Source organism: Panthera uncia, chromosome E3 (assembly GCF_023721935.1).
Source record: "Panthera uncia isolate 11264 chromosome E3, Puncia_PCG_1.0, whole genome shotgun sequence".
Lineage (NCBI taxonomy): Eukaryota > Metazoa > Chordata > Mammalia > Carnivora > Felidae > Panthera > Panthera uncia.
This window is the reverse complement of record NC_064815.1, coordinates 3662542-3677598: the sequence shown is the minus strand read 5'-3', so window position 1 is coordinate 3677598 and position 15057 is coordinate 3662542. Positions and strand designations below refer to the sequence as shown.

The window sequence follows — 15057 nt, the reverse complement described above, 5'->3', positions numbered from 1 at the left end:
GCTGGCAGCGCTCTGTGCAGATAGGGCAAAGCTTCTGGTCCCTTCCAGGCTCACCTCGGCCAGGGCAGGATTGCAGCTTGACTGAGGAACGGCTCCCAGCATAGAGCAGAGGAAAACATCCCCTCTGCAAGGCTTATGGTGCTTCGACTTACTGATCCCCAAGTAACAAACTGTCCACCAAAGCTCAGGATGCCATAGAAAGATCCTTTCCAAATAGACAGGACTTGGGGCCAACATGGACTCTGCTGGGGGTGCTGCGAGGAGTGGGGGGTTGTAGAACCCTGGCCCCTGTCCTACCGAACAAAGAAGAAGGAGGCAGTGATGCTTTGTGACTCCCAAGTCTGGGTTATAAAAAGGATGCTTCTCCCTGTGGTCCATGGTTCCTGTCCCTGCCCCTGTCTTTCTCTTCGGTTTTGGGTGATCGCCCTTCAGCACAGCCACTGTGCTAGGAAGAAGTCCAAAGCAGCCCGCGTGGAAAGGTCCTCCTCTGGCAGTTCCTTAGAGGAACCAAGACCCCAGCCCCCCGACCCCCAGTCAGCACGGAGTGACCGGGCCTTCAAATGATGCCAGTCCCAGGCTTTAAGCTGCCCCAGCTGACACTGAGTGGGGCGGAGACGAGTTGGGCGCCCCCCCCCCCCCCCCAGCACAGCGCACATAACAGGTGTGTGAGCAGAGTAAACGTGTGTGTTGTTTTAACCCACTGCATTTTGGGGTAGTTTGTGATGCATTTAGATAACCGAACAGCGGGCACCCCCCAAAACGGCGATCGTGGTAGAAACTCCAGCCGTGGACATGCCTGTGAGATGCAACGGGCCCTTTATACTGTAGTGAAAAAATGACCCAAGAAGTGAAGGCCGAGAGGCAGGTGTGGTTCCGGCCCACTCCCCTCCCCCCACCATTAGAGCACCGTCAGCTCTTTCCGGCTCAAGTCCAGTGTGTCTGGCCGGGCGGAGCTTCGACCTCGACAAAGTTAGTGCAAAACAGTGAGTCCAGCAGACGGACAGCAGTTGCCACAGACTCCCCGCCTGTCACAGGGAAATGGGCAGGTGGGGCCAGCCGCCCGTGTCCTGAGAGCACCCGGCATCCTTGTTAGAGCAGTGCAGAGAAGTGACTTCTCCCCAGGCGGACAGGGACCTGGGGAGGCAGAGATGTGGCCGCCTCAATCCCTCACTCCGGCCCGGCCACAGCTGCCAGGAGCGTCCTGCGGGATGCCTCAGGGCCCCTGGGTGGCCTGCGTCACCACCGGTCGTGCACCCGTCCGTCGGGGCCGGCATCGACCTGGGCCCCGCAGGAGCCTGGAGCCGGGCCTGGGTCCGAACGCAGAGCAGGCCAAAGGCCTTCCCAGAGCTGGGTGGGGGCCGGCCCTGAGCCGGTAGGGCCAAGCGCCAGGATGCTGAGACTCACGGGCGATGGCCCAAGAAGCACCGCGTCCACAAACAACCAGTTCAAGGTCCAGCGTGGTCGGCGTCCTCAGAGAACATGCTATGAGAGGCCAGGAGAAAGGGGTAGGTCAGAAAGCTTTAGACGGGGCAGCTTGACCCAGGATGGAGTGCTGTCAGGACGGGGGGGTGGCGCCTGGGTGGCTCAGTCGGTTAAGCGGCCGACTTCGGCTCAGGTCACGATCTCACAGTTCGTGAGTTCAAACCCCGTGTCAGGCTCTGTGCTGACAGCTCGGAGCCTGGAGCCTGGTTCAGATTCTGTGTCTCCCTCTGTCTCTCTGTCGCTCCCCGGCTCATGCCCTGTCTCTCTCTCTCGCTCAAAAAAAAAAAAAAAAGTTTAATAAAAAAGACGGCATGAGGTGGAGATGATGGAGGAGGGGGACATCACAGGTTGGGGGAGCGCAGAAGTGAGGGGACCGTCATTGCACAGAAACCTGTAGAGCAAATGCCCTATGAAGACACTGCAGGACAGCCAGCAGGCTGAAGCAGCAGGGTGGCTTGGGGACATCTAGAAACTCTTCTCAAAGCTAAGGGCTGTGGGCCATGGACAGCCACCCCCACGCCCTGCCCCCACCTCCCACGCCTGGCCACAGGGAGGACGCCTGGAGCCCGAGTCCCCAAAGCCTTTTTTTTTTTTTTTAATGTTTATTTATTTCTGAGACAGAGAGAGAGCATGAGTCAGGGAGAGCAGAGAGAGAGGGAGATACAGAACCAGAAGGAGGCTTCAGGCTCTGAGCTGTCAGCACAGAGCCCGATGCGGGGCTCGAACCCACAGACGGCGAGATCACGACCTGAACCGAAGTCGGACGCTCAACCGACTGAGCCACCCAGGCGCCCCAGTCCCCAAAGCCTTTAAAGTCACCTCCACCAATCGCAGGGGGACGCCCCAGATGCCGCACGGTCCAGCTCCCACCCGCCGCCCCCGCCCACTTTTTACGGACTCGGACTTGACATCACACTGACCCCAGCAGCCCCTGCGGCTCTCCCCGGCCAAGCCGACCTCAGTCACCTTGTCCCGGGCATCGCAGAAATCACTTCAGGCTGATCCGCGAATCTAGCTGCTGTAGGTGCTCGTGGACGCCAAACGGGATGGTGGGCGTCCACATCCTGCGATGGGCATGGCATGCAGGGGCCGGGTTAGAGGAGAGACGGGGGCCCGGAGTCCCCAGTGCAAGCCCTCAATTCCCTCCTACCACCCTGAGGCCCCTTTCTTTAGACCTGGCTCTGCTAATGACTCGGCTGTGCAACCTCAAAAAGGTTAGTGAGCCTCTCTGTGCCTCGCTCTCCTCATCTGTAAAGTGGGTCTCTTAAGATCTACCTTGGAAGATAGGAGTGGTTCTGCACTGGAAGTGCCTTGGAACAGCATAAAGTACCGACACTGGACATCAGACATCGTTGGGACAAGACAATACATAAGTTGGAACCAAACTGCCACATTTTCCGGGTCCAAAATAATAGAAAACAAGTGCCTTCACAGCGTTCACCCTAATGCATCGGCCATTTTCAGGTACCAGCCGCTGTTCCAAGTGCTTTACACACCTAGATTATTTTAAACCTCAAAAAACTGCTTGGGGGTAAGCATTGTTCTCGCTCCCATTTTACAGACAAAGAAACTGAGGCCAGGTGCCACACTGGTGAGGGCCACAGTGGGATTTGAGCTCAGGGCTCACAGGAGGGCTGGCGGCTCTCTGCCCGCCGCGGGCTGATACTTACGCCAGCGTCTCCACGTGAGGGCACTTTCTCAGGCTGGCGGCCAGCTGCTGGGCCCCGGCGGCTGTGAACTTGTTATACTGGACACTGGGGAGAGACACCCATCCTAGGGTCTGGCCCCCATTCGGGGCTATCCAGCCCCAGGCCACCACGCTCTCAGCAACCAGACCTCAGCCCCGCCCTTCCCAGGGTGCCAGCAGGAGAGCCCGCAGCCCTGCCCCCGCAAGCCCCAGACCCCGGCCACCCACTGCCCAGGCGTCCATACTCACTCCAGCACCCGGAGGGACCCCATGTCTGGAAGCACGTGCGCCAGGCTTTCGGCTCCCATGTCACAGATGCAGTTATTGTATACACTGCCAAAACAGAGGTCGGGGCAGGGGCCGGGGGTGCCGGGAGGTCAGGACCCAGGGGGATCCACACCCAGCTGGATTCCGGCCCCATTTTACAGAGGGGCAAACTGAGGCCCCGAGAGCGGAGGCTGCTCCTCTGGGGTCACACAGTGAGCCCAGGGAAGCAACGGGACTTTAGCCGAAGTAGCTTCCTGGCTGAGACTTCACAGGTTCAAATCCCAGCCTCGGGGCTTGCTGCCTGTGTGACCTTTGGCAAATGACTTAACTCCTCTGTGACTCAACTTACTCCTCCATAAAATAGGCATGAGTAATTGTGGGGAGGAATAAATGAGTTATCGATGGCACAATACCCAGAATAGGACGGGCATGTGGAATGAACTTAATACTAGCTGTGGTTATTACTATGTCTGGGGCTGGGGAGGGGGGGTGGGCTCAGGATTATATGAGTGACCGTGGGTGGTATGACTAGCTGTGGGGATAGTGGGGGAGAGAAACACTCAGGGCCAGCTCGGGTTTCTGCAGCGTATCCCCAGCTGGTAAATAACATGATGGGTGTCACTGGTGAGATAAGCTGTACCCTCATCAACAACCGTCTTTTTAACAAGCCAGGTCTGCCTTGGTCCTCATTTCAAGGCCACGACTTGGCCATGACTCAGCCTCAGGGCCATACCGCCAAGCTGCATGTAAAAAGCAGCAGGTCTATACTGCAGCAAAGTGGATTCAGGCTAAGCTCCAGCGTCCCCTGATGTCACAGGTTGGCGGGTACCGAGGGGAGGAAACAGGTAGAAGCTTTGCAGTTTCTTCCTGGGGTGGGTCGTAGGACCCAGGAGGTTCCCTGTCTGCCCAAGGACAGAGGATTCTTCCCATATTTCACTGATGCCAAGATATGCAGGTTCATATTTGAAGATCGTTGAGATCAGGATGTGTCTGATAATGAATGTTTAATTAGCAGCATGTTGTCCTCTTAATGGGGTCTTACAGTGGATGGCATCTTAGATTGCATAAAGGATGAGGTCTTTTAAAGTGGGAGATCAGAGATTGCCCCGATATGCCCCACCAAAAGCCCCCTCCTGACCTACGAGGGCCTCCCTGCTCAATCTGACCTCCCCTACCTCTCCCACCTCATGTCCCACCCTGTGTCCCTCATTCCCGGGAGCCAGCCACAGTGGCCCTTCTGGCAAAGGCTCTAACTCTTTCCCACCTCAAGGCCTTTGCATCTTCTGTTACCTCCTCCCGGAATGCTTGTCCCTGAGCGACTCCCACAGAAAGGGAAGGGGCTCCTGACCTCCTGGGTGAATTCACTACTCCCATTGTACCCTCTTGGGCCCTTGTTTGTTTCCTTCCCAGCATGAGTCGCTAGTTTAAAATATTTGTGCCTATGCTTACTTATTTATTATGCATGAATAATGCATGAATTTATTATGCATGAATAATATAATGCATGAATTTATTAGGCCTGAAGGCAAGAACCGTATCTGTTTTGTTCATAGCTGAATCTCCAGTTCCTAGCACAAGTTCTGACCCATGGTTGATATTAGAGGCAGTTAGATGCCCTGCACAACTCTACGAAGTGCCGATCCCATAGACTGCAAGTTGCACAATATACGACCCACACAGCTGCACATGGCAACCCTGGCTGGAAGGATAACAAATGGATGTGTCAATAACTAGATGAACCAGATACCATCTCCCTTGGAAACATGACTCTGGCCGTCTTAGGCGGGTGGGGAGGGCTGAGGAAGGAGCAGGAAGCTCCTCCCAGCCTGGGGAGAGAGGAGAGAGACGGAGCTGAATGACTGGGGCTCTGGTCCAAGCTCCCCCACCCCCCAATCTGTCCTGGGACCATCAGGGAGCCAGGAGGGAAGTCATCAAAGAGCAAGAGGTGCTATGCCAAGGCCCACCAGAAGGTGGCGGTGCAGGCACTGTGTGAGCGACTAGAGCCAGCCAAGGCTGCCTTCTAAAACCGGCACCCTGGGCAAAGGCTCAGTCCTGCCCTCCCCTGGGGAAAGAGGACCAGTATCTATGGTGCACCACAGCCAGGCACTGAACCAAGCCCTTTCCATAGGCCACTGGGATAGTACCCGTTTTCCAAAGGAGCCAACAGTCTCGCATGAGTAAGCAACTTGTCTAGTTTGCCAGATGCTCTTTTCCCAGGACCTTCTATCCTCTCGTTGGGGGGTCGTGGCGTGGCCCAGCTGCAGGGGGCTGTGCTCATACTGGATTTTCGGTCAACCCCCCATCACCTACCACAATGGCAAGCAACACAACAGCCTTCAGGAACCGCCTCCAGCCCCAGTGCTGGGCATTGTACCTGCACAGAGCGGGGCTCTCAGCCCTCCCCCAGCCTGCCAGCTCAGCGCCTGGTCGATGGGGGAGAGGGGGTGCCCACTCACCTGAGCCTGAGGAGGGATGCAGCCAGCGAGGGCAGGGCCTCAGCGAGCTTGCAGGCGCCCACATCGGTGATGTTGTTCTGGGACAAGCTGCGGGGACGGGACAGCAAGGGCTTAGCACCAAACTTGTGCCCACCCACCCCGGGGTAGAGCCGGGGAACTCTCGTTTCCTCCTCACAGGGTGGCCCGGAGCAGCAAACACGTGCCCATCTGCCTCGAGGACGGTCGTGGGGAACAGGCTGTGAATGGCGCTGTGGGTATTGCGTGCTCTTAATAAAGAGATACTGTTCTGTCCTGTGGCTGAGTGGGAGGCGAGGGTGAGAACCAACGAGAAAGAGATCACACTCCACCCCCCCCACACACACACACACCTGTTCTAGGATTGGATACCATCCTCCTTTCCCCTTTGGCCCACAGCTCCACACTGTAAGTGAATAAGTATTCATATTGTTTACTGCCAGGTCTGTTTTGTTCCTGACTGTATCCTTGTGCCCACATCGGTGCAAAGTACATAACAGGTGCTCGGTACATAAGTGGGGAAAAGACAGGAACGAAAGGTAGGACGGGAAGGGAAGGAAGGAGGTGGGGGGCAGGCAGGGAGCGAGGGAGAGCCAGCTTCCCCACAGTGTTACCTAGAATCCTATAAATTAGACAGGATGCCTCAGTGTCCCTGCATTCAAGGAAATCCCCTAGTGAATCCTGCGGCTGTCCTGGGTCCTGATTATGAGGCAGAGCGTGCATAGACTTTGATGACAGTTTCAATAAACGACCATGTAGATTCTCCTACACTGTATCCATCCACTTCCCGAAACCCAGGACAGTGTGTTTGTTTTTTTCATAAATATTTATGGGGTGCCTGGATGGCTCAGTCTGTTAAGCATCCAACTTCAGCTCAGGTCGTGATCTCATGGTTGGTGAGTTCGAGGCCCACGTCAGGCTCTCTGCTGTTTGCGTGGAGCCTGCTTCAGATCCTCTGTCCCCCCACCTCTCTCTGCTCCTCCCCCACACCCTCTCTCTCTGTCTCTCTAATAAACATTAAAAAACATAAAGGTCTGCTATTTTGGTAATGTTTTGGTGACAAATCCTAGTCCGTTTTTCCTCCCTCACCAGCCCCCTCCTCCCTGTCATTTTCTCTCCCTACGTCTTAATTATGTTCATCACTGTGCACTTCATAATTATAGATTTATTTGTTTGCTCACTTGTTTACTAGGAGATCCCTGAGGTCAGGGGCATTGTTTTGTTTAAAGCTGGGAAGCTGGGTCTCCAGGCCCTCCAGTGGTGCCCGCACAGGCACAGAGTAGGCGCTCCTGCAGCATTTGCTGATTAAAATCTTTTTTTTTAATGTTTATTTATTTTTGAGAGAGAGAGAGAGTGTGAGTGGGGGAGGAGCAGACACACACACACACACACACACACACACACACACACACACACAGAATCTGAAGCAGGCTCAGCACAGAGCCTGACGCGGGCCTCAAACTCATGAACTGTAAGATCATGAGCTGAAGTCAGACGCTTAACCAACTGAGCCACCCAGGCGCCCCGTGCATTTGCTAATTAGCACGATGCTCAAGCGCACGCGTGATTGCATCAGGAAGCAAGTGAATGATTGCATGGCTGGGTGGACACGAAAGAAAACAAAAGCCAAATGCCACAGGAGGGGCAGCCCCGGCACTCACTTGAGGGTCTCCAGGGCCTTGAGCCGAGGGAAGGTGGCCGACAGCTGCTCGACACCCTCATCGCCAATCTTGTTCTCGCTCAGCGAGTCCAGGCTGCGGGTGGCATCAGAGGGAGGGGCCGTCAGCCGGCAGTCTGGAGGCCAGATGACCAGCAGCCCCCTCCCATGCCCACCCCCCCACCTTGGACACGCCACAGGCAAACTTTTGAGAGCCAGTCTTCATCCCCCAGGGGCGCCAGCTGGCCAACAAGGGGATGAGGTTCTGACTCTCCAGGGAACTGAATCATTCCTCTCCCCCTTCACCCCCAGAGGCCTCCTGAGCTTTAACAGCTGCCTTAACCTCTTGGGATCACCATCGTGCAAGGGGATCATGGTCCCCGACCCCGCCTCCCCACGGGGAAGGTGGGAACACACGTGAGATCCGGGACGGAAGAGTCTCAAAGGTCACGAAAGGATTCCACTGTTTTGTTACTGGGGATTCTCATCCATAGCTTCCCTCCGTGGGGGCCTCAGGCCATTCCCACCAGCCATACTGAGGAGGCAGCAGGAGAGAGGGAGGAAGGGCCAGATACAGAAAGACTTTCTTTGCACACCTTCCTCAGGGCCACGGTTTGGGGTTATTGAAACCAGAGATTGCAGGGAAGGTACCCGGGTCCATACTCACTCCAGATGCTGAAGGGAGGAAAAGGCCTCGAGGATCCTCACCAGCTTGGGAAAAGCCTGGGGGCCTGAGACGGGGCCCAGCCTAGGAGGCAAAGAGCAGACGTAAGAGCCTGGAACAGCCATAGCTCTTCATTTGGCCCCAGGGTAGGCTGGAAACGGCACAGAAGGCAGGCTCACCTGAGGTCTCTTCCCCTTCCTGCCTCCCTAGGGCCTTCCCTCCCCTGACCCCCACCAGATGCCACCCAATCCCTTTTGTTCCAAAGCCCCCCAGGCCCCAAGAGGCCAGCTGGGCTCCTGGCCTGCGGACGTGGTTCCCACATTCTGGCCTGACAACCCACCAGTCTTGAAAAAACATGGCTTACTTATTTGCCATTACATTTTACTAACAAATAAAACTGTTTATGGAGCACTTATTATGTGCCAGGCACATGCTGGATCCTTCACTCAGATTAGATTTCATCTCAACTGCACAAGGACTCTGAGCTGAGGGCGCTTCTTAACCCCGTTTTACAGATGGGGAAACTGAGGCACAGAGAGGTTACCTAATCCACACAAGGTCTCACAGCCTGGATCAACGTCCACGCCTGACCTCCAGGGAATGAGAAAAATAAAGACGCCAGAGGGCTGTTTTGTTCTGCTCTTAAAATACAAGGTTAAGTGTCCCCAACGTGAAGACCGGCCTTTGATTCTGAAATGTCATAAAATGCCCCTTCCTAGAGAAAAACTTTTGCTTGTTTGAACGAACGCCCTTGATAAAGACGAAAAGATGGTGACTGAAATCTCAGTCTGGGAACCGCAAGCGTCACTAAAAGGTCATGAGGCGGGAGGAGTCCAAATTCTGATTTGAACTACGGGCGATACCACTTGGCTCCCGTGGGGCCTTGTGGGCAACTCCCTTCACCTCCGTCTCTGTGTCCTCAGATTCAGCCCCCATCTCAAGAGCTTGTCGGAAGGATCACAGAATTCACGCATCGAATGTCGATTACATGTCTACAGACATGTAACAGACAGAAATCCTGGCCCTCATGGAGATGACAGTCTGGGGGTGGGGTCCGGGGGGCAAGACAGATAAAGAAATCGGTAAATTGTCTGGTGCGGGAGACAATAAGTAATACAGAGAAAAGTATGGCAGTGAGGGGGGTGAAATCGTACTTTGAAACATGGGAGTGAAATGGCCTCACTCAGTGGAAACCAGAAGGAAGTGAGAAAGTCTGGGCGTGGGGCATGCAGATACCTGGGGAAGGGCATTGTGCGCAGAAGACAGAGGCCGTGCAAAGGCCCAGAGTCCGGTTAGTGCCTAGTGAGGTTGGAAGCCAACCAGGAGACTCATAGGGCTGGAGTGGAGTGAGCAGGGAAGGCGGCCCGGGAAACTGAAGGGTGGGGAAGCAGATGGGGGCCGAATCCGGGAAGAACCCTCTCCCCCAGCAGAGCCCGTGGCCTCATCTCCAGGCTTATGGGGCCTGCGTACTATCTGGCACCGCGGCTGCCCGTCACACACCCGAAATAGGCCTTTCCTTCCTTCCTTCCTTCCTCAGAACTTTCTCGTGGCTTCTGGCCTCCAGGTGGCTAGTCTCCTGGTTCTGGGCCGTTCCACTTCACAACTCTTGTTCCCCAGAACACAGTTTCGGCCTCAAACTAGGGGCTTTTTATGCTGAAAATACTTCAAAGCCAGAAGGGGCCCTTGGTGATTGTTTTCATACATTTCCTCTTTTCAGCAACACTGCTGTCTGCACAAACGTGGCACCTTGTCTCTGTTCAAAACAAGAAATGCTTGGCTTTTTCTGGGGCGCGGGGGAGCAGAGACCACGAGGAGCGGGCTGCTTGCGGGTGACCAGCCGGGGGCCTTGGGCAAGTCGCTTAACCTCGCTAGGCCTCAGTTTCCTCATCTGTAAAATGGGGGAAGATAGTGACTAGCTCCCGGATCACCTACGAAATGCGTTGAGGACACTGTAGGCATTTAATGATTTCTTCCTAATCATTAGAGGTGACTTATAGATCCCTAACCAGGATCACCCACGAATTTAGCTTCTTCCTCTGTTGGGGCAAGAGCCTGACTGACCTGACTTCTGTAACTCCGGAGAGTTGACACCCTCTAGGCCTCAGTGTCTTCATCTGTACAATGGGGAGAGAGTAACCATACCTGCATTCTGCATGGCCTCCCCGCCCGGCTCATTCCTCCTCCGTCCTCAAGCTTCAACCCTTCAGTCACCTTCTCTGCAAAGTCCCCTTTGACCTTCCCCTCAAATCTGTACTCCCAGCCCCTGAGTCACTGCCACTGACCGCAGGAGGTCATAATTGTCTATTTACACTAGACTGCAGCCTCACCGAGGACAGTAGCCTTGGTCAGTTGAGTATATCTGCCCAGTGAATGAACGGGAAGGAGGACGTTCACCGGTAAACGGGCCATGTAGCTTCACGCCCGAGAAACCGCAGCCCCAGCCTTGACCGGCCAGGCCCCGGATGCTGGATGCTGGTGTCCAGAGGGGCGAGGCCAGAGGCTAAGAATGATCTGGGGGACCCATCTCCATCCGGGTGGCACAGGCCCAGCTAATGCTAGATGAGACACCTCGTGGGGACCCGAGATGATTCACTCCTTTGCTTACGCGAACTCCAGCTTCTTTAAATCCCGGACCGCAGGGAGTTCTCCAGCCGTATCTTCTGAAGAACTTCTTGTCCTGGAGAGAACGGGCGGGCAATGTTAACGGGCAGCAGGCTTCTCTCCTGTCACTGAGCCCCTAAGTATTGCAAGATGCCTGCCCCCGTGTCCCCAGATTCCCCAGAAGGTCTGCCTTCCTCGCGACTGTTGTGGTCCTGTTAGAGACACCTCAGGGGGGACGCCCGGGTGGCTGAGGCGGTTAAGTGGCCGACTTCCGCTCAGATCATGACCTCACGGTTCGTAAGTTCTAGCCCTGCATCGGGCTCTCTGCTGGCAGCACAGAGCCTGCTTCAGATCCTGTCTCCCTCTCTCTCTGCTTTTCTCTCTCTCTCTCAAATAAACATTAAAAAAAAAAAAACCAAAAAACCTCAGACCAGGACATTAGGAAGGGATTACTGCAGGCTTCATGGAAAAGAGCCTCCGGGTAAGCACTTAACAATACCCAGCCCAGACAGCACGTAGTAGGTGCTCAAACAATGGATGAGGACAGAATGAGAAAACGTTGTTCTGTCCTCAAGTTTCCTCTGCCCCCTGGACCTTAGAGCTCTGTCATCCGTAAAATGGGAAGGATCTGGGCCCCGGCTGCCTTGAAAGGTGGCCATCAATATCACTTCTGCTACCAGAAGGACAAGGCATTTCCTTAACTCTAAGCAGGGAATCTCTCGCTGGCTTTGGCTGAGAACGAATGGGGTTCGTGGTGGCAAGTTTTGGATGGCACACAGCGTGATCGGTCCTGGAGGCTCCGCCCGGGGCGGGGAGGGGTGGCCGCTGCCTGGAGGAGGGCACGGGATGTCCCAAAGGAGAGGAGGAACACTAACGGCCAAGTTAATATTGGGTCCTGTCTGTCCTCAACCTGCATGTTCTGAGCCACCTCTCGTGCCTCTTCCTCCTCACCTCTGGATCTGCACGAGGTTGCCCAGATCTTCCACATCCTTCACGGACTTGGCCTTGAAAGGCTCGATGGTGAACTTCTCCTCCACCGCCCGGAGCAGCTTGGCCTCCCCACGCTGCTGTAGAGACTCCCATAGCCCCACCATGTCACTCAGCGCAGCCCTGTGGAGGAAAGGCCTCAGACCCAGGCACAAGGACCGGGCTAGACCATAACGGAGGGGCAGCTCCATGAAGGGACCTCCTACCCTTTCAGATGCTTTCTGTTCCTCAATTGCATCCCTACTTCAGGAAGCCCCCCAAGACCACTCCAGCTCTTATTGATTCCTCCCTTTTCTCAACTCTCCCAGTGGTTTTGTTTCCCTTTTTGCTTTGGCTACCAGGAAGCCCCGTGCTAAAATCTTGGTGGAACCACTACAGTGGTTTAGGACCTTACAGCTTGGGTAATGTATGTTTAGGCAGCTGGTGGGAGAGATTCTCTGTAGATTAGGCTGAAGTGATCAAACACATCCCTGAAGGATTTAAATGAGCCAAGTTAAGGAATCAAAGGGCTACATAGAGTATGGTCAGATGTCAGTTCTTGAATAGAAAGCAGAATGGAAAAGGAGAGAATGGAGGTGGGGGGAGGCCAAGGGGTGGCTGTGGCCTCGATCTCCCCATGACAAAATGGTGGCTTGATTAGGGGACAGCGAGAAGAAAATGAATTTGAGCCCAGATCAGTCTTGGATTCTAAATGTGGCCCCGTGCCCGGCACGTGACAGGCCTCCAAATAGTGGTGGAAGAGGCTGCTCTTCCCTCGCTGTGTGACCTGGGGAGAGCTGCTATCCTTCTCTGAGCCTTGACGTCCTCATCTTAAAAAAATGGAAGGAATCACCCCTGCCCCTGCCCAGCTACGGTGCATAGGAAGTGACACCCCACAGAGCCAGCACTGGGCACAGCACCAAGACCGTAAGCGGAGGCCCCCTCCCTCAGCCCCTGCCCCCACCTGAAATGGGTGACGCAGCTGAGTCCCACGAGGCTCCCCAGTCCAGGGGGGTCAATGCCAGTGCTGCAGAGGTCCAGGGAGAAGTCTCGGCCCGCCGCCTCCAAGGCACTGCCCAGGACATAGGTGTGGGGAGTCGTGAGCCGGGTGCCCACGAAGGAGAGGCGGGCGGGGAGCCCCTGCACCACGTGGTGCCAGAGCCCAGCGTCCAAAGTCTCACGGGTGCAGTGCAGCAGCTCCAGCAGCTGTCCGGCCCGCAGCGTCCCCGGCTGCAGCCGCTTCAGGTACCTGGTGAGCACTTTCTGCTTCCTGTCCTTCAGGGTGGCCGCCGCAGGCCCCGCCAGGGCCCCGAGGCAGTCGGCATGCGGCTGGAAAACCAGCCCCGCCAGGAAGCGCGGCACGCCCTCCAGCCAGTTGTCGTAGGGCCTCTTCTTCCTTGGGGTCAACGCCAAGTACTGTGGCAGCTCCTTGTCCTTGATGTCGCTGCTCAGGGCCAGCCACACGGCCCCCAGGAAGCACTGCAGAAGGAAGCTGGAGAAGGCCAGCCCCACCGCCGCGGCCCCTGGGGCGGGCTGCACCAAGCCCTTGGCCACGGCCCAGGCCCTCGCCTCCGCCGACGGGAACTGGCTCTCCAGCAAGGTGCCCTGGCGTCTGCGGCCCAGCTCCCAGGCCAGCCTGGCCAGTCCTGCCAGGGCCCCCGGGGGGCTGTCGCGGGCGGCAGGGCCGAGCAGGCCCACGTAGAGTCCCGTGAGCGTGGAGGGCAGATCCGTCTCACCCCCCAGCTCCAGGAGGGCCTCGGACAGCTGGCCCACGGCCCGGCACAAAGTGGGGCTATGGCAGTGGCTGAGGAGGAAAGGCTGACCCTGGAGGAGCTCCAGGGCTCTCTCTCGGCACTCGGTCGCCCCTGCGCGCTCCAAGTAGCACGTCAGGTAGGTCTTGGCCTGCTCGGCTGAGAAGCCGGCCACCTCGAACAGAGCGTCGGCCTTGCTCAGGCTCTGGGCCAGGCGGCCCCGGGGCCGGGCCGTGAGCAGCAGGGTGCAGCCCCGCAGCAGCTTACGCTGGAAGAGGCCCGCCAGCAGTCCCCGGACGGAGTGGGGCTCTGTGCACACGGGTCCACACGCGCTGTGCAGGAGGCCGTCTTGGCCTTCGAGGCCCTCGGAGGCATCCAGGATGAGCAGAACCCGGTCGGGCCTCCTCCAGACGTAGCTGAAGACCTCATCGTCCACCGGCAGAGGCCGGGGGCCCAGGGAGAACAGCAGATCCTGCAGGCGGTAGGTGTCCCCCCCACGGTCCAAACAGTGGCAGGGGAGGTAGAAGACGAAGTCGTACTGGGGCAGCTGGCCGCGGGCCCAGGCCCGGCTTGCTTCCCGGGCCCAGCGACTCTTCCCCTGCCCCGCTTTACCCAGCACAGCGATCACCTGCGTCTCCCGCGGCCGCCGGGGGTCACCCCCCGCCAGCAGCACCTCGGCCAGGCCCCCGCGGGCCGGCTGCCGCTCTGCCCAGTCCAGGGTGGCCAGCTCCCTCTCCTGGCTTTTGCTGCTGCTCCTTTCCAGCCGCGCCCTCACCAGTTCCACCTCCACCAGGATGCCTTCCGGGCCTGCGGGCTCAGCCTGGTACATGTCCCGAAGGGCGCTGCAGAACTTCTCCACCCGCTCTGCGAAGACCCAAGGGTGCGTGTGTGTTGGGCGGGGAGGGTGCTGGTGGCAGGGGTGGCCACCACCAGGACAGCCCAGGGGCCAGCCCGACCGTCACCAGCTTCTTCACCCACTGCCTGCTTTGTTGCTGCTTCATTCAGTTACCCAGACATCTGTCCGTCCGTTCGTCCGTTCACTTCCGCACCCATCATTCATTCGCTCGTCTTCTCCCTCGTTTATCCATCCACCTGTGCAGTTGCTCACTAACCCCCTTCTGCTCTTGCTCGCTCGCGACAGGAAGGCCACAGGGCAGGGGGGCGGGGTTAAGGGTTAAGACAGTGGAATCCGCGTATCTGGTTCAAATCCCAGCTCTACCGCTAATTCGCACGACCTTGAGCCTGTTATGGACCCCGCTACGTCTCGGGAGATGGCCCCGGTCACTCCTCACACGCAAAGCGGGGACAACATTAGGGTTGTTCACGGCGTGCATGATTCGATCTGTCTACCGTGCTTGGGAGGGTATGCGGGACGGCATAAGACATAGGGACTGGGCCATTCCCCCATCCCACCTTCCATCAGTCCCCTCCCCAGTGTCGGCTCCTTCCTTCGCCCACTGACCCAATTACTACTCTCCCCTCATTCATGCCCTCAGCCTGGAAAACAAGAG

At 56.9% G+C, this 15057-nt stretch overlaps 1 protein-coding gene across 7 annotated transcripts in view; it reads right to left on the bottom strand.

The window, feature by feature from the left end:
* Positions 1-799: 799 nt before the first annotated feature.
* The window catches only part of CIITA (class II major histocompatibility complex transactivator), a 46192-nt gene continuing 31934 nt past the window's right edge, over positions 800-15057 (bottom strand). For 5 of the 7 annotated variants that reach the window (XM_049638236.1, XM_049638241.1, XM_049638238.1 and 2 more), the window contains 10 exons: positions 12760-14410; positions 11781-11939; positions 10834-10905; positions 8232-8312; positions 7569-7661; positions 5893-5979; positions 3419-3502; positions 3153-3236; positions 2440-2546; positions 800-1482 (listed from right to left, as the gene is read on the bottom strand). In XM_049638236.1, the coding sequence (XP_049494193.1) occupies positions 2471-2546; positions 3153-3236; positions 3419-3502; positions 5893-5979; positions 7569-7661; positions 8232-8312; positions 10834-10905; positions 11781-11939; positions 12760-14410 (2387 nt within the window). In that variant the 3' untranslated portion in view covers positions 800-1482; positions 2440-2470. Of the gene's footprint in view, positions 1483-2439; positions 2547-3152; positions 3237-3418; positions 3503-5892; positions 5980-7568; positions 7662-8231; positions 8313-10833; positions 10906-11780; positions 11980-12759; positions 14411-15057 lie in introns of those variants that run through there. The other 2 variants (XM_049638237.1, XM_049638242.1) reach the window with 2 other exon arrangements.